Source organism: Porcisia hertigi, chromosome 19 (assembly GCF_017918235.1).
Source record: "Porcisia hertigi strain C119 chromosome 19, whole genome shotgun sequence".
NCBI classification, from domain to species: domain Eukaryota; phylum Euglenozoa; class Kinetoplastea; order Trypanosomatida; family Trypanosomatidae; genus Porcisia; species Porcisia hertigi.
The window spans coordinates 36,248-55,540 of NC_090578.1; the positions used below are offsets into that span (position 1 = coordinate 36,248).

Genomic DNA, 19,293 nt, shown 5'->3' on the forward strand with positions numbered 1-19,293 from the left:
ATATACCGCACCAGACTCAGAGAATAGGGGCCTCCGTAGTCGACAGACAGAGTAAGACAACAATAGTGGTGAAAATCTGAGCCATCATCGAGACGAGGACAAAGGAGCGATATGGAGGAGGTGATGTGAGGGGAGAGAGGCTTAATCGCAGAGCAAGCTTTAGGTACTCTATGCGTGGGGTGCGCGAAACAAACGGTGCACACCGCGCCTGTGAGCGGTGAATGGCGATCTTCGCCTCTCTTCCTAGTTGGTGTCGGCACCATGGCCACCGTGCTGTGCACCTCCGTCGCTAGTGTGACGTGGTGAAGGTTGTTGACCAGGGCGTTATGTGCAGAGAAGAGGCGGGAAGGGTCGGCATGCCGCAAGGGAAAGGGGGGAACATAAGAAGGCAGGAGCGTTTTGCGGAGAGTTGACGTCGATCATGGCGAGAAAAGGCCATGCGTCTCGACTGACTTTTTCATTTTGTTCTTTCAACTTTGTCGCCCATTCTCGCGCAGGCGGGCAAGTTGTGGGTATAGCGAAAGCCGTACAGCTGAGTGAGGACTTCGATACCGAGGTAATAATAAATACGGATAGTTTGTTCCCTTTTTTTTTAACCCAGCCTTAGAAGAGTGTCCCGTGCGTTCAGTGAGACATACACTGTAGACACACAACTAAGGAAGAGACAGAGTGAGGGAAAGGGTAGGGGTGTACAGGGCAGCAACTAATCATTTCAACAAGAGTCACCCGTGAGGATTAGGGTGACGGTTTGAGCAGGAAAGTGAATGAAACACAAGCAGATGAGAGGAGTAAAGAGCGACCTTGGGGGGGGGGGGGGAGCAAAGCTCACGTGAGGTGATGTACACCAGTGCTTGACCGAGACACAAGCACACATGTTCCTCGGGGCAATGTATAGAGCTTCTAACACGAGCTACACCCTGTTCAGATGACGTTGAACTGCAAAAGGAAGAAGCCAATCAGGGCAATGATAAGGAATACGCAGCAAAGGTACAGGAAGCAGTTCATCGGCTTTGTTTCCTTCATCAACTTCGTAAGTCGCCGATTTATGGACCGGAGCTGCTGGTTATTTTTGTCCATTGCGACTTCTGTTTTATCCAGCATCTCGTTCTGCATGGTAATCTGCGTGCCGATCTGCAGAGCCAATTCATGCAGCCTTCCGACGCCCTCCTTGATTCGATCTAGACCTGCGTTGATCTTTGCATCGTGCACCGCAATGGTCTTCATCTGCTCGGCGGTTTGCTCGTTGTCCTGGAGCCGGCCACCACCTGTCGTATTATCCACCAACACAACATCGTCAAGCCCCAGTGTTTCACCACCGTCGTCATAGCTCCGCCGCATACCGAGCAGCTGCTGGCGTAGCTGAGCGCGCTTTCCCAGCTGCTGTTCCTGCACGATATTGATTTCTTTTTTCCCCACTGCGAAGCGCTGTGCGTCCATCTCTTTGAGGTTCTCCAACGTGGAAACACAGCCTTCGTACTGCAATCGGAGCCCCTCGTAGTTTCTCTCTAGAAGCTTGACCTTCCTCTCGTTGGGGTTTTTTCTCTTGTTTTCTTTCACCAGCTTGCGCTCCGTCTCGTCAACAAAGTCCCTCATCGTTTTCAGTGTTTCCTCCATGGACCGCAGATGCTTGTGGATCTCGTTGGACTGCTCAATAGACATGCGATCGTGCCCGTGCTGCCGACAGCCCTCGTTGCGCTCGTTAATGCTCTCCTTGGTCCGTGTGGCGGTACGAACAAAGGCCAGTGTCAAGTCCTGAAAGGGGTCACCGGTCGTATGTTGGTTCTCCGCCTCATCCTTTGCGCCTGCTTTGGCGCGCACACGATGAAGGCGACGGATAGTGTCGCGCAAGGTGGACCTCATCAGCCCATCGGCGTTTGGAATGTAGTCCATTTTAGCGCTTCTCACGACAAGGTGGATCCCAGAAGCGGCGACGGCGAGGCTATGCCGGAACGCAAAAGCTGAATACGTTCAAATATTTATATACAGAGAGAGTGATGCTAGGAAGCGGAAACCAACCCGTTTTGTGGTTGTATCCGCCCGTGGGGACGCAATAAAACACGTTCAAAACTGGTTTGTGGCGAAGGGGCGTTTCTGCTGCTGGTTCAATCGTGCTCTGTTACGAGAAAATGAGAACGTGATGATCGGCGGCTAATCGAATATCACCGATCGACAGCCAGCGCAACAAGAAACACCGACAGAGATTTAAAAAGTAGTTTGCAGGAGGGGAAATCAAAGCAAAGATATCTCAGATAAAAGGTGCGTACATGTGTGCAGTCATGAAAGCAGAAAGCCCCCCCCCTCCGAGCCAGGCACGGTCGAAAGCTGGTGGTGCGCCGTCACGCCTTCATTCCATTGACATCACATGAGGTAGCAGTGACCTGTGAAGCGGGGAGCAGCACAAAGTTACAAGACGGATATCGAGCGTCATAGCCGAATGTGTTTTTTTTTATCTAGAAGCACAGCAAGAGAGGAGATCAGCGCACACAACATGTGAGACACAGGGCAGGCGACAAGAGTGGAGCAGCCGAGATCGAGCTGTGTGGGAGTCACGGTCACCTTACACCGCTGCCACTCCCTTGTGCAAGAGATCGGTTGTCTGTTTGGGTTTGCTTTTCTCCTCAGCCGCAATTTTGGGTCGTTTGCCGCCGTTCCTTCCTGACCGTCGGTGGTTGTTTGTTTTCTGTTTCTTCTTTGTTGAGGTTACTTACACAAGAAAAAAAGCGCAGACATACCGACGAGCCTCTTTTTTTTTGCGCGATGCACGCGACTGTGGGGAACTCTTCGCTACGGAAACATGTCCTCGGAAAACGTTTTGAGAAGTATTCCTTCTCTCTGACACACCTGTTCTCTAAGGAAGCGCACAGATAGTGATCTTTCGGGTGAGTATAGAAGGAAGTAAGAGAGGAGCACTGCCTCCTACATCGCGCAGTCATGTACTTCGTTATTCTCACTCTGGAAAACCTCGGTTGCTCAATAGCTCCTCACTTGCACCTCACTTGTTCCTTCCAAAACATAATGCGATTTGAGGAAAGGGTATTGCCCTGATTCTCACCACAAGGCGTCCTCGCTCATCAACCTGAACTACCAAACGCCACCGCCATTGGTCTGCTGAGGAGCACGGTTGAAAGGTACGGCAGACTGCTGACGCAGGGCCGCCTCAGGGACTTCGCCGGAGCGGAAGCGAACGGGGAACGCATTGCTGGGGGCACGTTGATGCGAGAGAGGCACTGCAGAGGGGTAGGAGTTGTACGGCGCCTGTGCTTGGGTTCCCACGAACGGTCGTGAAACAGGTGCGCGCTCTGATACACTGTTCCAGTAGTCAAACTGGCCAGCCGACGGCCAAGCCTGCTGCTGCTGCTGCTGCTGCTGCGGAGGCTGCTGGATGCGCGAGTCAGTACCGAGAGACCACTGCCGTGCGCCGAGGTTCGCTGTGTCAGGACGGTAGACAGCGTGCTGCTGAGCGGTCGGAGGGGGGGTGGGAGGCTTGCCCGCATGCGCCGAGAAAATGTACAGGCCGCGCTGCGTGTCTGCCATGTGGGTCACACGGGGGGGCAGCTTCATGGACACTACGCGCTCGATTTCCAGTACGTAGTGCGGTGCCATCACCGAGAGAGGCAACGACGGATCAGGAATAGGCTCCACCTCAACCATGGCAGGGGGTTGTACAGTGCCAATCACCACCTCTTCTTCCGATGACTCCTCCGCTTGCGCGGGGGCGGGCTGCTGCACAGGTTCCGGTTGCACCTTCAACGGTGCCTCCTCCTTCGAAGCCGAGTTTTCTTTAGCAGCGTGCCCCTCTGCAGCCGCGTTCGCGCGCTGGCGCACCATATCCGCGAACGATGGACCATTACCGTTTTTCGCCCACGTCGACCACGACGCAAGATCGCCCTTCACGTGCACAATAGGTCTATGCGTCTTTTCCTCGATAACTGGCTTGCTCCTCTCAGTGGCAGATACCGGCCCTGTCGTCTGCGGGCGGCGTGGGCGCTCTATGCGCTCTGGACGATTACGGCGATCGCCACGCTCACCGCCCTCACGTCGCTCCGTGTTGTCACGGTGCTCGCCGCCCTCTCGGCGATCCCCATTGCCACGGCGGTCCGCATTCTCACGGCGCTCAACATTCTCGCGGCGGTCGGCGTTGCCGCGGCTGTCTCCGTTATCGCGGCGGCGCGGCGGGCGCTCTGCGGGTGCACTACTGGAGTTGCCCGTGCCCGCTTTCCTCGAGTTTCGCTCCCTCGGGGCCTGGCGAACCTCTGGCTTCGGGCCTGCGCTCATTTTCAAGAAAAACTAGCACCTGTTTGCTCGGTAGTTTTTCGTTTGGAGTCTTTCAGTGAAACTCGGAGATAGTGCTTCTTACAAAGAAGGAAGGGGGGTTAAATAGCAACAGCTAAAAATAAAATGCGTTAGTTCACTAGCTGTGTGAGTTATAGGCGTCAGTGAGTGTCAATATGAACGTGTGTGCACATCGTAGAGAGACGTAAAGGAAGTGGAGTGACGGAAGTGGAGAAGGATAAGGCACGAAAATACGCAAAGCAAGCCCACGGCGAGCAATCCAGCCCCACTTGCCGAGACCAACAGATGAACACGGCGGGGCTGGAGATTGGAAAAAAAGGTAAACATACATCACTTTAGATAAGACGGGTAGATGGCCGGCTGGTGACGACCACGAGGCACGCCGTCCTCATTCCTCATGAGGTCGGGGAAAAAAACCGCGCACAACAAATGTGCTTCAATTCCGGTGTCCTGGTCTGTGAGAGCAACCCCCTTTTTTTTGTTCCGCTTGTTTGGCCAGTACGCTGTCACTAACACTTCATGTTGAGAAAGACGGGGAGGAGAAGTAAAAATATGGAGGAAAAAGCAATTTTTCATCTATGAAGAGGGGCTTGTCAAGGACTTCCTTGACGCACCCCGCGGAAACAGGGGAGGGAGAAGGAGCCGCGCGGCAGGCACCAAGAGCAGCGTCTGCGGCAGCCACCTGCTCCTACTCCTGCGGGGTCCGGCAGGCCGGTCCCCTACCGGGTCGAGTTCGACACAGCCTTCGTGCCCTCAGCCATGGCATGCTTTGCGAGCTCCGCGGGCAGCACAAGACGCACCGCCGTCTGCACCTCGCGCGCGCCCAGCGTGCGCTTCTTGTTCGTGCGAACAATCAACGCAGCCTCCGTGGCAATGCGCTCGAACACGTCGTTCACGTACGAGTTCATGATCTTCATCGTGCGGCTCGACAACGACATCTGGCTGTTGATCGCCTTCAGTGAGCGGCTCACGTACACGTTCCACGAGCGCTTCGGCTTGCGGTGCGCCTTGTGCGCGGCGGCAGCCTTGCGGGGAGCACTGCGAGGAGAGGCCATCGTGATGCGAGGTGGTGGGAGAGAAAAGGGAGAGTGGGAATGGGAGTGGCTAGATAGCGAAGAGAGGCTGGGAAGCTGTCACAGCACGACCACGCACGAGGGAAACGCAGAATTTGCGGAGAGACCAGGGAAAGTTGAGAAAGGGGACATTATAGCGCGAATGAACAAAGAGGTGAGAGCATGCAGTAGGAAGAGAAGAAGTGACGCTGTAACGCCTCCGCACCGCGATGTCTCTCTCTGCAGCGTCTGCAAAGGCACAAGGCAAATGATCATCACCGGTCGCGTCACGAGTTGCGGAGGCAGAGCGGGCAGGCGGATGAGGAAGAGGAAGAGGAAGAGGGGAGGGGGCTAAGTGCATTGGGAGTATTTCTCAATTTGGGCCTAGCTGCTAGCGCGCACTGATCATGTCAGACGACGATCAGTACAGCAGGAGGTTGAACAGAAAGAAGCGAAGGAAAAAAAATCATCTATGAAGAGGGGCTTGTCAAGGACTTCCTTGACGCACCCCGCGGAAACAGGAGAGGGAGAAGGAGCCGCGCGGCAGGCACCAAGAGCAGCGTCTGCGGCAGCCACCTGCTCCTACTCCTGCGGGGTCCGGCAGGCCGGTCCCCTACCGGGTCGAGTTCGACACAGCCTTCGTGCCCTCAGCCATGGCATGCTTTGCGAGCTCCGCGGGCAGCACAAGACGCACCGCCGTCTGCACCTCGCGCGCGCCCAGCGTGCGCTTCTTGTTCGTGCGAACAATCAACGCAGCCTCCGTGGCAATGCGCTCGAACACGTCGTTCACGTACGAGTTCATGATCTTCATCGTGCGGCTCGACAACGACATCTGGCTGTTGATCGCCTTCAGTGAGCGGCTCACGTACACGTTCCACGAGCGCTTCGGCTTGCGGTGCGCCTTGTGCGCGGCGGCAGCCTTGCGGGGAGCACTGCGAGGAGAGGCCATCGTGATGCGAGGTGGTGGGAGAGAAAAGGGAGAGTGGGAATGGGAGTGGCTAGATAGCGAAGAGAGGCTGGGAAGCTGTCACAGCACGACCACGCACGAGGGAAACGCAGAATTTGCGGAGAGACCAGGGAAAGTTGAGAAAGGGGACATTATAGCGCGAATGAACAAAGAGGTGAGAGCATGCAGTAGGAAGAGAAGAAGTGACGCTGTAACGCCTCCGCACCGCGATGTCTCTCTCTGCAGCGTCTGCAAAGGCACAAGGCAAATGATCATCACCGGTCGCGTCACGAGTTGCGGAGGCAGAGCGGGCAGGCGGATGAGGAAGAGGAAGAGGAAGAGGGGAGGGGCTAAGTGCATTGGGAGTATTTCTCAATTTGGGCCTAGCTGCTAGCGCGCACTGATCATGTCAGACGACGATCAGTACAGCAGGAGGTTGAACAGAAAGAAGCGAAGGAAAAAAAATCATCTATGAAGAGGGGCTTGTCAAGGACTTCCTTGACGCACCCCGCGGAAACAGGAGAGGGAGAAGGAGCCGCGCGGCAGGCACCAAGAGCAGCGTCTGCGGCAGCCACCTGCTCCTACTCCTGCGGGGTCCGGCAGGCCGGTCCCCTACCGGGTCGAGTTCGACACAGCCTTCGTGCCCTCAGCCATGGCATGCTTTGCGAGCTCCGCGGGCAGCACAAGACGCACCGCCGTCTGCACCTCGCGCGCGCCCAGCGTGCGCTTCTTGTTCGTGCGAACAATCAACGCAGCCTCCGTGGCAATGCGCTCGAACACGTCGTTCACGTACGAGTTCATGATCTTCATCGTGCGGCTCGACAACGACATCTGGCTGTTGATCGCCTTCAGTGAGCGGCTCACGTACACGTTCCACGAGCGCTTCGGCTTGCGGTGCGCCTTGTGCGCGGCGGCAGCCTTGCGGGGAGCACTGCGAGGAGAGGCCATCGTGATGCGAGGTGGTGGGAGAGAAAAGGGAGAAGATTGGTTAGTTGCCGGTTGATGGTGGAAGAAGCGAGGAGCTGAGATCCTGTTGGGGAAGTGTGTGTGTGTGTGTGTGTGTGTGTTTTGCCCAACCGGTAACCAAAGAGGACGTAGAGGTACCAAAAAAAAGGAGGAGGATAAAGATATCTAGGGAAAGCAAGAGATGTGTTTACGTTACGCCTCCCACCGGAAAAACTAAAACCCGTGCCTGTTGTCTGTGGAAGAGTGCTGTAATGAACATCAAGTGCGCTGTCCCCCGGCGATCCACGCCACTTCCACCACCGCCGCGCTCGAAACGGTGTTTGCATTGTCAAGTGACACGACGGTGTGGGCATTGTGAGAAAATGGGGGGAAAAGAAGCACGTAAAGGAACACCATCGAGAAACACTGTGCGTGGGGACGCAAGCGTTTTCAACACAGCGATGGAACCTCCGCACTAGACGGTGAGAGTGCACCGCTAGTAACGAGTATGCGTAACACGATGCTCATTTTTATCCGAAGATGCATCAAGGGAAAAATGAATTGAAGCGACAAAAAAAAAACTGATGAAAAGATAGGCGAGATGGCCGTCGAGTTTGTGGTATAAGACCCTCTCTGCTTTCTCCCCCTTACGCAGCAGCTGTCTCGGCAAGCAACACGGCGTGCTCGTCTGTCGGATCGCGGCTGGGCTCCGTATCTGCCCAGAGGTCGGGGGTGAGGAAGCCGTAGGTCTTGCGCAGGGCGTAGAAAGTGGCCATGATCAAATTGCCGTGGGTGCGGGTCTTGCCACAAGAGCTCGTGTACACGTCCTCGACACCGGCAAACTCAAGGATCTTCTTTGGCACGGGAGCAGCGACGATACCGGTACCACGGGGCGCGGGCACGAGGCGGACAGCGACGGAACCGCACTTGCCGGTCACCTTCATCGGTATCGTGTGAGGCTCACCGATCTTGTTACCCCAGTAGCCGCGGCGCACCGGCACGATGTTGAGCTTGGCCGCAATCATCGAGGCACGAATTGCGAGCGACACCTCCTTGCCGACGCGAGAACCAATGCCGATGTGGCCGTTGCCGTCGCCGACGACGTTGAAGGCCTTGAAGCGAGTGCGCTGACCGGCCGATGTGGCCTTCTGCACGGGGTAGATCTTCATCATCTCATCGCGCAGCTGGCCCTCGGCGATGAGGGCGTCAACGATCTGGTACTCCTTGATGGGCATCGAGAAGAGAAAGATCTCCTCCAGAGAGGTGACCTTCTGCGCCTTCACGAGGCGACCCAGCTTGGTGCACGGAACCCACTCCTTCTCCTCGCCAGGACCGCCACGGCCACGGCCACGGCCGCCGCGACCACGACCACCACGGCCACGGCCGAAACCGCGTTCCGCGCGGGGGGCCTCCGCAACGGGCGCCTCTTGAGCGGGCTGCTTATCTGCCATAGCTTCTTTTCCTAGAGAGAGGACATCGTTTAGGGTATTGTGAGAGAATCATGTATGCATGTGAGCACATGTGGAAAAACAAAAATGGGTTGGCACCAACACAGGTGAATGCATCGAACGAAAAGAGGAACGGTACCAAAGCAGAAGCGAGGAGTAGGTGGTGGCACCGATTGTGTGGTGATTCAACAGCGGTAGCTGCATTGTATTCGTGCTACTGGGGAAACGAGGCGCTGCTCAAGTTTTCTGTGGTCATCCTTATGCGCTACCTTCCACAGGAACATATGCGGATAGGCGTCGGTGCGCGGCTGTCTCAGGCCTCCTCTAGTACGTAATGAAACGGCCAACAATGAGAAAGCGCGTCCGATCGATCGACTAAGGGGTGTTTAAAAAAAGGCTTCCTGGAGAGCGTGTACACAAATAGCACGAGGACCCTCGCACTATACAATTGGGCAGAAACAGATAGACGCATTCTCATATGTGCACAGGTCACCTCATGTGACGCTGTGACTTCACCGCCTCTTAAAAGCACCTTGGTGCGCACACAAAAACGCAAGCGTGCGTGCTTTTTTTTTTCGCGCCCCCCTCCTATCCCTCCAGACCTACAGAAAACGGTAAGTGAAGCGAAGGAAGTCCGACACACACATACATTCAACACAGACAGGAAAGCACACCACACACCCTATACGCGCTCCTCTCCTCCTCACAACCAGAAACCCTGGGGCAACGTGAAAAGTAAAAAAGCAAGCTAGAGCCTTGCAGTTGGCGCCCCCCCCCTCCCCCTCCCCCTCGCCTATCCCATAAGAAAGAGACCAAAGCAAAGAGGGAAGAGAGAAAGGGGAGAAAAAAAAACAGAGAACCACACACTTGAACCAAATTCCAAGCCTACACAGTGTGACCAACACGGAGAAAGAAGAGGCGAAACAAAGCGAAGGGCAGGGGGTGGAACACTTTTGAAAGACTCCCTGCGAATCAAAAAGAACTCGTCAAGACACACAAAAAGAAACAAGATAAGCACTGTGTGTGTTTAAGGGGGTGAGCAGTCTCAGGAGCCACCAGTAAAAGATAAGTGTGATATCAGCACTCATCGTGACCAACTCCTCCCACCACTGCGGTACTAACGCGCCTAGGCATTGCTCTTGTGGTCTTCCATAAAAAGAAATGGCAGCAGGCAGCCTCCTCCCCCCCCTTCACCTTAACTTTCCGGTTCGGGGAACGAGCTCCACAGTGACCCACACTCATAGTAAAAGACACCCTAAACCTAATTCGTCGAGTCAAAGGCAATAAGTAACGCACACCAACACGAGCAGATAAACTGTGACGCCCTCTGCTTTGCCTCGTCTGCAACCCCCTCATCACAGCTCCCCACCCCAAGAGCCTTTCAAGACACGTCGCATATTGCCGCCTTTCACAAGTGACATGGTTTCTATTCGTTGCCTTTTCACGCCGTGTTATATCATTAATGGCGACGCAGTAGCAGAGTATAGGGTTAGTGCAAGCGGGGGGGGGGAGATCAAATGGAACACAGAAAAAAAAAGGGAACAAAGGATAGCAAGCACGGTAGAGCAGAGCAACGAATGCAAACAAAGAGCGATGCAAGGGGGAAGGGGAGGGGGGGGGAAGCGGGGCGTCAAGGCAATTAAAGAGAGCGTCGGGAACGACAGAAATGCGAGACTAAAGCTTCGTGATGCGTTCTGCGAGACGCAGAAAATTGCCCGGGACGAGACCTCGACGACCTTGAGACGAGTAGTTGCCTTCCTCTACAGTCGTCGCCTCGCACCAGCCGCCCTTGGAAAAATCCTCCACCACAAACTCGTCTCCCGCTTTGAAGCTCAACTGCAACCCGTCGGCCGCCGGTGCCTGGTAGTCGTAAAGCGCATAGTATACTCGACGGGGACCGTTGCCATCACGTTGCCGCGCTGCCTGTGTGGGACTGTACACGTCGTTTGAATTGTACGTCAGCCCACGTGCTCCAGAGAGTGACTCCCCTTCCTCGGTATCCTCCTCCGCCAGCTGCGACTCGGTGTCGCTGGTGCGGATGCTCACCTCGTACTCATCCTGGCTAGTCAAATTTCTGTATGCGCTCTCGGTGGCGCCAGTGATGTGACGGCGGACGTGCGGCGGCTTTGCACGCTGGCGCGTGACGATCCCGTAGACGACCTCGCCCAAAATAAAAAAAGCAATGCAGAGCAGCCATGTTCGCCACTTACTGAGACCTCCACTGGCAGCTGTGGCAACCTGTTGGGCTCCTGAGGCACCCGTCACGGCAGCCGGCGTCTTGGCTACCGCGACACCGTACGGGCTATCGGCGCCCATGCCCATCCTCATTACTGGCATCCGCTCTTGCGAATTTGAAAATGCGCGCACAGCCTTCATGCTATAGTAAGTACCGAAGCACACACCAAACAGCTCCATAGCAGAGCGGAGGCCCTGAACGAGCACGTTGGTGAGATGACCCGCGATTTCCATCCGGGCTTGCAGACGCGCTTGACGGTGTTGCTCTCGCTGCTGAGAAATCAGCTGTCGCTCTTTCTTGTGCTCCGCCTGGATACGGCGGCTGCGCTCCTCGGGTGACTCGTTCAACGGCGGCAGCGGTGTTGCGCGCTGGATAATGGGGGATGCTAGCTGATTGGGCTGGTCCTGTTGTTGCTGCAAATTGAGTGGGGATTGAATGCTGTTACTCTGAGCACCGTCGCCGTTGTTGGTAAAGCCGTTGGGACCGCCAAGGTTGTAGTTGGTGTTAGAACCGTAGTGGTTGATGCGACCAAGGCTGTTGAGCCCACCGCCCATTCCATAAGAGGAGCTTCCCATGAGACCAGAACCCCCGTACATGCCGCCGCCCCCGTACACGCCACCCAAGCCTCCGCCATACGCACTACTACCCATACCCATGCCCATGCCCAGCCCGCCGCCAAGCGCACTGCTGCCGTACATGCCTCCTAGACCGCCACCGTACATGCCGCCAAACATCATGAAAAACTGAGTGAGAAACTTTAAAAAACATATAATGTGAGAAACAGAACACACGAAGCGCACTGGAAGAGTTCAACTCCTCCACTAAACACTGCAAACGGCGCCGCCCGCATGTCGCGTGCGAAGCAGCCGTCAAGAAGAAAAATCATACACATACGCGTGCAAGAAAGAGAAGCGGCAGTGGGGAAAAAAAGAAAATGAGTACTTGAGAGTGTCGATCCCTTCAGCCATCGGCACCCGCGCATGCGGCTCATGTGATTTCCCGCTGGGCGCTCACTACCGTCCACCAGTGAGCGAAAAGCGCGTGGTTCAGGGCTTGCCATGACATTTCAACAGCACACGACTCTGGTCACGAATATTTTTTTCGAGGGTGGGGGGGAGCGAAGGGCGATGAGTGAACAGCGAGAGGATCTCCCGCATAGGAACTTTCGCTGTAGAAATGCACCGACGCCTTTGCTGCCTCCACACCCACATCTTTCCCGTCTCTCTTTGAACGTGAGAGCGCGAGAGAAGACGCTGAACTTTTCTCACCCGAGAATAACAAACGACTACTGCAGAAACAGCAGAACATTGTGTTTTTTTTTATTTTCTATACTTTTCATGAGTGTGGGTCGCGTGCGCAAGGGCGCGCCGCACCCATGGGAGCTCACACCTGAGCGTTTTTCCAGAAGAATAGTGTAGAGAGGGAACAAAATGAGAGACAACGGAAATAAAAAGGTGTACGCGTGGCGTGTAAGGGAGTTGAGGAATGAACAGAAAGACGCCCGCACACATTTTTTTAGATTACATCAGCTGTGCTTCAGTTCCCTTCAGCAGTTCCGGCTGTGAAGTGAGGCGGAGATGGAGAAGGATAAAACAGACCAGACCGCCAACGACGGCGCAGCTTGGGTGGAGACGAGAGAAAAACAGCAACGCAAGACCGCCATCTAGAACCAAACACATACCAAAGCGATACGAGTACCCACAAGGAAGAGCACAATGCATAGAGTGCACGTGCAAGAAAAAGATGCAGAACCAAGTAAAGCGAAAAGAAAAGGCTAGAGCTTCCACTCGTCCAGATTAATGGTCTGGCCGGCGCTTTTGGCGGCACGCAATGCCTCCAGTTTGGCTTTCATCTCTGCTTCAATACGATCGGTCTCCTTTCGCATTGCAGACACCTCTTCTTCTTGCTTTCGTCGCTCCGACATCATCTGGGCAATCACGCGCTTCCGCTGCTCTCCCAGCTCAGCTGTCGTGCGGGTGCGCTCCTGCTCTAGAGCGACCGCCTCTTTTCGCTGCTGTTTCTCGCGCTCCACCTCAGCTTCTAACGCCCGTTGCTCTTCCTCACGCTTACGCGCCTCCTCGTGCATCCGCTTCTCAGTGAGGGCACGTTCGCAGGCCTCGTGGATCGCCTTCTGTTCCTGCGCTTGTCGCACTTTTTCGTCTGCTCGACGCACGGCCTCAGCCAATTCCAGTTCGCGCTGCCTGTGCGCCATCTCGCGCGTGTAGCGGTTCTCAGCGGCCGTATTTTTCACCTCGGCCCTCTCTTCTGCAAGACGGCGACGCTCCTCAGCCAACTCACGCTTCTGTGACGCCAAGTCACGCAGATGACGATCGACGTCCGCCTGCTGCTCACGCTGCACCTGAGCGTACTCCTCCATGCGCGCTTTCTGCTCGGCCGCCTTCTGCTCCTGCGCCTCGGCCTCACGCGCGCGCCTCAACAGGTCACGCTCCCGCTCGCGCTGCTCCTTGGCCTGTCTCATCTCTTCCTCACGCTCCTCCTCTCGCCGACGCTGCATGTTGCGCCACTCCTCGGCTTTTCGCTGCTCCTCGCGCTCGAGATTCTTAGCATACTCGGCCTTTGCCCTCGTCACCTCCTCCGCCCGTCGCAGCTCCTCTTGCTTCTTCTTGAACCACTCCGCAAAGGTGCCCTCCGAGTTGGCGCCGCGGAACCCGCCATTGGGGGCACCGGAGAAGGGGTTCTTCTTGTACTGCTCATACGCATCCTTGAATAGTTGCTCGTCCGTGGCGAAGCGCGGCTTGCGCGAGCCGCCAGCGTCGGTGCCGTCGGAAGGCGATGGGTAGGCAGCGGGAGACGGTGGCTGTGGGGCTGCCTGGCGATGCGGACGAGCGCCAGTGTTGCGCTGCTGACGCATCAGCTCGCGATCATACGCCGAGCGCTTTGTTGGGTCATTGAGTGTCTGATACGCGTTTACAACTAATTTAAAAATTGCCTCTCCGTTTGGGTTCTTGTCAGGGTGCAACTGCAGTGCCTTCAGTTTGTATGCCTGTCGAATTGCATCCTTGTTTGCGGTACGTGATATGCCCAAGATGATGTAGTAGTCTTGTTTATCCATGGCTTCGTACAACAACACGCATTTCCGGGTTTGGGTCGAGGGTGAAAGCGGGAGACGTAAAGGTCGCCCAGAGAAAGCGCTGTGTGCGGTGATGGTAGCAGAAAGAACACCAGAGAGGTGGGGAGAAGAAACAAGCAGATGCACCTGCATAGGAGAGTCAAGCGAGAATTTGTATACGAGTGAGGAATAGCATAGAACAAAGCATATAGACGCGCTGGTGCGCTCGCCGAGGTGATGACAATGAGACGAAGCTCGACAGCGACATTCAGCGATTAAAGGCTGCATCAGTGGTCCCTCCATGGAGGAAGTGTTTTCTAAGCAAAATTCAAAGCCATCGGCTTAGACGCTCAATAAAGAAAAACGAGAGAGCCCACGCATAAGCACAGGCATGTGCCCTGAAAACAGCTCAGTAATACAGACCCATCACGCACGCGCTTTGGAACATGCGCACGGCAAGGACGTATTCCTCTGCAGGATCTGAGGTAAAGAAGCGCCGCGGTAGATAGATGGTGAGAAAATCCGAGGCAACGGATCGAGGCGATGTGTGCGAATTGGTGGTTTCCCGCCTCTCGTTTGCCTACACCATTGCCCCCTCCCCTTCTCCCCACGGAAAAAAAAATGTGCACCGCCGCATCTCCTAGCTTCAACGGCAGCGGAAGAGAGCCGAAGGGACGCATGCCCTACATGTCGACTGCGGGGGTCTAGTCTGTCGGCTCTGCCGGCTCAGCCGTCCCCCTCTCTTTGTCGTTCTCCAGTGTGGGATCCAGCTCGTCCAGGAGCCGCGCTGCATCCTTTAGCGCTCTAGGCAGACGCGACAGCACAAATAGCACGACGCACCCGAGAACCGCGGTCTCTCCCCACACTCCAATGTACTGGTGCAAAAATTCTAGCCACATCATGATGATGCGGTGCTTGAAGGTTCCCAGGGCAAGTTCCTGCCCCCAGCCACCGTGGCGAGCGCTAACGTGACGCATCTCCTCTGGTGGCTTCGCACCGTAGAGAAGGTAGTACTTTCGGGCATCAGGATTTTCAATGATCTCATAAGCATCCTTCAGCTCCTCCAGCGCCATATTGCGGTCCTCCTCGTTGTCTTCCGTCTCTAAGATTTGCCGACGCTTCTCCTCGTATTTCGTCTTCAGTTGAGAAGGAGTGGTAGAGCGCACGGACTTGGTGTCCTTCGCGTCCAGGAGCACACCAAACAGTTCTCGATCCACCTGCGAAGTCAACTTGCTGTAGGCAAGCTCTATCTGTTTATTCTGGGACTCACAGGTGCGACCACAGTGAACTAGTTGACCCTGCTTCTCTTGGTGGTCATGAAAGGCTTTTTTAATCTGTTGCCGGACCTGGTAATTCTCACGTCGGCGCTCTTTATCGGGGTCGCTGGTCGTCTTCTTCGATGTGCCGTTCTCCTCAGACGCTTCGGTCGGACCTGATGCTGACTTGTGTGAGAGGTCGAGACGGCCCGTGACACCGAGGACGTTGTAGTAGCTTTCCAGCTCTTCAGCGTCGACAGCGCGCTCGGGGTTCAGAATCTCGCCAAAGCCCCTCCCAGACTCCACCTGTGGCACCTCCAAGTTGTACTCCTCGTCATACTTGAAAAGCGTTAGTAAGAGGATGGCAGCGAGAATGAGAATGCCAAAGAAGTAGCGAAACCACCTACCGGAGTCTTCGTGCCGCTCGACGAGCTCGTTCCACTCGGCCTGCGTAATGACACCGCGATTAGGATCGCGGTACCGCGCTGAATAACCCCCATATCCGAACATGGGATTCCCTTGCCGTCCACCGCCCATGTTACGCATAAAGCCCTGCCGTGCGAGGAGGTCCTGCTGCACTCGTGCAGCACTCTCCTCCAGTTTGGCGCGTCGGGTCAGCGACTGCTGCTGCCGCACCTGAGCCGCTTTAGGCTTCATCGAGCGGCAATACTCGTATCCCGATTATCCTGTACGCGGTTGCCGCAGTCACTGATCAACGCCCTTTTCAAGAAAAGGGACGATATAAAGGGGGGAAAGAGCGGACACGCGAGACGCACTTGTGAGAAAAAGGCCGCGCTATAAAATAAGATGCCCGTTTTCCGTTTTGCTTCGCACCGTCACTACACGAATGGCGGTCAGCCTTGAGGGGCAAGAACGGAAGGTGGGCTCCACAGAGTGAGACCACTCTTTTGTTCGAGTTTCTTCGTGTGCTCTCGTGAAATGCCAGAGTATACCCCGAAGGACGAAAGCACAAGTGCTCCTTTGAAAAAAGCAAATGTTGAGTGCTTTGTTGCTTTGTTGAGTTGCTCCCAATTGCTGTTGTCTGTGCCCTCTTTTGATCGTGTTCACGGCCGGTGCTCAGACTTGCCTCCTTTGCAGGGGGATAGCAATGATGTATGCACTGGGCAGGGCGAAAAGCAACGGTGCGTGTTCGTGTTCAGATGCGCGTGTGGGTAGAGAGAGAGAGAGGTGTGCACATGTGCGTAAGGGTGCGCAGGAGAAACATGAATCGTGGAGATCTGTTGAGTGAATGCATCAAGCCGAGGACACCCCTGCAAAGGGCCTGCATGGGGGAAACTGTGGCTGGCGTTACGCGGGCATCGCTCACAGCCTGTCGGTCCATGGAGATGGTCGTTCCAAAACGGTGTGGCTGACCGAAATGGACTATACTCCATTGCCAAAGACATTGCTGGGAAGCTGCTGTCGAGGCTCTTTTTTTCCCCTCCGCTGTGCCACGCGGTTTGCGACGAAAGGATTGAAAAACAGAGAGGTTCTGCCGACCTCCATTACGAGCGCAAGAGCAACTTGGCACTAAACGGGAGAAGATACGACACCTGCATCGCTGCCGTAAAAAGAAAATTTCTTGGAAGCCGCCTAAACCCCCTCTTCCTTCTCACGTTACTCTCACAAAACATCGTCATTCTCCAGTGAAGTTGATTTATCTTTTGGTTCTTCGCTTTTTGCGCTTCCGCCTCATTTTTTTTTGGTGCTTTGGGTGGGCTGAATGGGCCATGAGGGGAGAACGCCGCTCATTCGTAGCCGTCATCACAGCCACATCACAAGAACAAAAAAGAAAATGCATGGTAAACGGAAGAAAACAGTATCGATTATGTCGCAGACGTTAGAGGAGACAAAAAACTTTTCGATTTCCTCTCCGTTATCGTTCAAAGGAAAAAAAACAGACACACACACACCGACAGATACGAAACGGAAAAAACAAAAAAGAGCGACTTATGGAACTGAGCTGCGAGAAGAGGAGTGACGGTGTCTGTATCTGTGGATGTGTGTGTGTGTGTGTGACATGATGTAAACTAGGCGATGGGAGGGGGGAGGGGGGGGAGGGGGGGGCGCCAGCACAACGACCAGGGCATATCACGTGCTGCCCAGTTTGGGCCTATGCCTAGTGTGTCTCCCCTCTTGCCCCTGCTGCGCACACGTTTTTCTGCCTTTAGACTGACGCCAAAAAAAAGGAAGAGGAACAAAAAAGGCAGACTGGACAAGTGTGCCGCTCTTTCCTCTTTATTGGCACTGTCTTGGGACCTTTTCGTGCTCCAAATGCGTCTTGGAGTGTTTGTGGCCCTTCCTTTGTATTTCATTACACAGCAGCACATGTCCGTGAACAGACAAGCACATGTACACACTGTGGTGGTCGTCACCAACCACCCTTGATAGCGCTGCCGAACCACCCTTTCGCCACAACAGAAGTTTTATCGTCGTGAGCCTGACATCGCGTACCCGCCCTCCGCATACGTCATTAAGAATCGTACTCCAAGGAGCAACAGGGCCAGATCCGGCAGATGAGTGTCTCTTGAGAAAGGCTGTGTCTTTTTACGTGGCCCGCGGGACGTTCTTGTAGTAGCCCGTGACGACGCAGTGGTCGCGCTCGAAAGGCTCTAGCGAGACCTGCTCCTTCGGGCGGAGGCCAGAGTCCTTCAGCTTCTGCACTTCCGATGCGAACACCGCTGCAGGGTCAGCCGTGGAGTCAATGCAATTCGCTTTAATCGAAATCACGAAGCCACCATTCTCCTTCAAAAAATGCTGTGCATTGAGGGCTAGAATGCGAGCCTGGTCTGGCTGGGCAACGTCCATGAAGATGCAGTCCACCAGACGAGGAATAAGCATGCGGTACTTTTGCGGGTAGCGGGCATCCTCCAGGACAGGGACAATGTTGCTGCGACGCTTCGTCATCTCCTCCAGGTCACGCCCACTGCGGTGCGAAAATTCTACCGCGTACACAACGCCCTCAGGCCCGACAAGGTCCGAGACGTGGCTAACAGTGGTGCCGCTGGCTGCACCGAGGTACAAGACGGCTGAACCAGGCTCCATGTATATGCTCGCTACACCAGCGTAGATGGCGGACGCTAGTTTGGAGCGGTACGGGTTCCACACGCGAAACTCGTGCGACTCACTCTCGCCGGCCACCGTACCGTTCACGCGCTTCTCGCTGTAAACTGACACGCCAGGGACCAGCGACTTCGTGGAGAGCGTGTCCTTGCCAGCCAAGAGGTAGCACCCGTTGAAGCGGGCATGTGGGTGGAAAATGTTGCCCTTTGGCGCGCCCGCGCCTCCACGACCACCACCGCGACCACCACCACGGCCACCTCCACGACCACCACCGCGACCACCACCACGGCCACCACCACGACCGCCACCACGACCGCCGCCCCCGCGTCCACCGAAGCCACCGCGGCCGCCGCCACCGCGACCGCCGCCCCCACGTCCACCGAAACCACCACGGCCGCCGCGCATGATTACCTGATTGCAAAAAGGGGGAAGTGTGTGAGTGGGCGTGTCTGTCTGCTTCCCTCTTGTCTCGAATTTGTGTCGGAACCAACACGAGAAGAACTTGAAGAGAAAATGTGCGTTAGTGTGTGTGCGTGCGTGCGTGCGTGTGTGTGTGTGTGTGTGTCGCCCCGTGTGTAGACCCAACGTACTACAAAAAATGAAAGAGTGCGGAAGAGTCCGAGGATGAGTGAGAGTGTGTGAACAAGCGAATGGAGACAAAATAAGAAAGGAGACCAAAAGTGAGAAGAAAAGGCACAGAACCGCTCTTCATAAGATCGTGTCCGCATATAGCGCATCGACTACCAGAGAGGAACCTCATGGAAACCCCACCTCCAATTCAGATCGGTGCCCCTCCCCCTCCCCCCCCCCTCTCGCTCCGCCGGCCCTTCGAAATCTTCATTCTGCATGAGAGAGAAAAAGGCACATCAGGCAGGCTCTGTACCATGATAAACCCCGCACTTCACCACACGGAGACGCACACACACTTTCCCTCCAAACAAAAAAAAACACCAGCCCTCCAGAAGTAGAGAGGAGGCAAGCGAT

At 55.4% G+C, this 19,293-nt stretch overlaps 12 protein-coding genes across 12 annotated transcripts; 2 read left to right on the forward strand and 10 right to left on the reverse strand.

Annotated features, from left to right (window-relative positions):
- Positions 1–921: 921 nt before the first annotated feature.
- JKF63_05719 (uncharacterized protein) lies at positions 922–1,890 on the reverse strand (the record flags this gene model as incomplete). Its single annotated transcript, XM_067901673.1, has 1 exon — positions 922–1,890. One exon carries the CDS (start codon positions 1,888–1,890, stop codon positions 922–924), a length of 969 nt encoding a protein of 322 aa, XP_067757699.1.
- A 1,191-nt stretch (positions 1,891–3,081) lies between these two features.
- On the reverse strand, positions 3,082–4,275 carry JKF63_05720 (uncharacterized protein; the record flags this gene model as incomplete). The annotated part of the gene is made up of 1 exon (XM_067901674.1): positions 3,082–4,275. One exon carries the CDS (start codon positions 4,273–4,275, stop codon positions 3,082–3,084), a length of 1,194 nt encoding a protein of 397 aa, XP_067757700.1.
- Positions 4,276–5,012: 737 nt separating this feature from the next.
- On the reverse strand, positions 5,013–5,348 carry JKF63_05721 (uncharacterized protein; the record flags this gene model as incomplete). The annotated part of the gene is made up of 1 exon (XM_067901675.1): positions 5,013–5,348. The coding sequence occupies one exon, from the start codon at positions 5,346–5,348 to the stop codon at positions 5,013–5,015; it is 336 nt and encodes a 111-aa protein (XP_067757701.1).
- Positions 5,167–5,700, forward strand: JKF63_05722 (uncharacterized protein; the record flags this gene model as incomplete). Its single annotated transcript, XM_067901676.1, has 1 exon — positions 5,167–5,700. One exon carries the CDS (start codon positions 5,167–5,169, stop codon positions 5,698–5,700), a length of 534 nt encoding a protein of 177 aa, XP_067757702.1.
- A 258-nt stretch (positions 5,701–5,958) lies between these two features.
- JKF63_05723 (uncharacterized protein) lies at positions 5,959–6,294 on the reverse strand (the record flags this gene model as incomplete). The annotated part of the gene is made up of 1 exon (XM_067901677.1): positions 5,959–6,294. The coding sequence occupies one exon, from the start codon at positions 6,292–6,294 to the stop codon at positions 5,959–5,961; it is 336 nt and encodes a 111-aa protein (XP_067757703.1).
- Positions 6,113–6,685, forward strand: JKF63_05724 (uncharacterized protein; the record flags this gene model as incomplete). The annotated part of the gene is made up of 1 exon (XM_067901678.1): positions 6,113–6,685. The coding sequence occupies one exon, from the start codon at positions 6,113–6,115 to the stop codon at positions 6,683–6,685; it is 573 nt and encodes a 190-aa protein (XP_067757704.1).
- Positions 6,686–6,903: 218 nt separating this feature from the next.
- On the reverse strand, positions 6,904–7,239 carry JKF63_05725 (uncharacterized protein; the record flags this gene model as incomplete). Its single annotated transcript, XM_067901679.1, has 1 exon — positions 6,904–7,239. One exon carries the CDS (start codon positions 7,237–7,239, stop codon positions 6,904–6,906), a length of 336 nt encoding a protein of 111 aa, XP_067757705.1.
- Positions 7,240–7,883: 644 nt separating this feature from the next.
- JKF63_05726 (uncharacterized protein) lies at positions 7,884–8,687 on the reverse strand (the record flags this gene model as incomplete). Its single annotated transcript, XM_067901680.1, has 1 exon — positions 7,884–8,687. One exon carries the CDS (start codon positions 8,685–8,687, stop codon positions 7,884–7,886), a length of 804 nt encoding a protein of 267 aa, XP_067757706.1.
- Positions 8,688–10,358: 1,671 nt separating this feature from the next.
- On the reverse strand, positions 10,359–11,657 carry JKF63_05727 (uncharacterized protein; the record flags this gene model as incomplete). Its single annotated transcript, XM_067901681.1, has 1 exon — positions 10,359–11,657. The coding sequence occupies one exon, from the start codon at positions 11,655–11,657 to the stop codon at positions 10,359–10,361; it is 1,299 nt and encodes a 432-aa protein (XP_067757707.1).
- A 1,037-nt stretch (positions 11,658–12,694) lies between these two features.
- JKF63_05728 (uncharacterized protein) lies at positions 12,695–13,993 on the reverse strand (the record flags this gene model as incomplete). Its single annotated transcript, XM_067901682.1, has 1 exon — positions 12,695–13,993. One exon carries the CDS (start codon positions 13,991–13,993, stop codon positions 12,695–12,697), a length of 1,299 nt encoding a protein of 432 aa, XP_067757708.1.
- A 701-nt stretch (positions 13,994–14,694) lies between these two features.
- Positions 14,695–15,903, reverse strand: JKF63_05729 (uncharacterized protein; the record flags this gene model as incomplete). The annotated part of the gene is made up of 1 exon (XM_067901683.1): positions 14,695–15,903. One exon carries the CDS (start codon positions 15,901–15,903, stop codon positions 14,695–14,697), a length of 1,209 nt encoding a protein of 402 aa, XP_067757709.1.
- A 1,890-nt stretch (positions 15,904–17,793) lies between these two features.
- JKF63_05730 (uncharacterized protein) lies at positions 17,794–18,714 on the reverse strand (the record flags this gene model as incomplete). The annotated part of the gene is made up of 1 exon (XM_067901684.1): positions 17,794–18,714. One exon carries the CDS (start codon positions 18,712–18,714, stop codon positions 17,794–17,796), a length of 921 nt encoding a protein of 306 aa, XP_067757710.1.
- Positions 18,715–19,293: the final 579 nt, after the last annotated feature.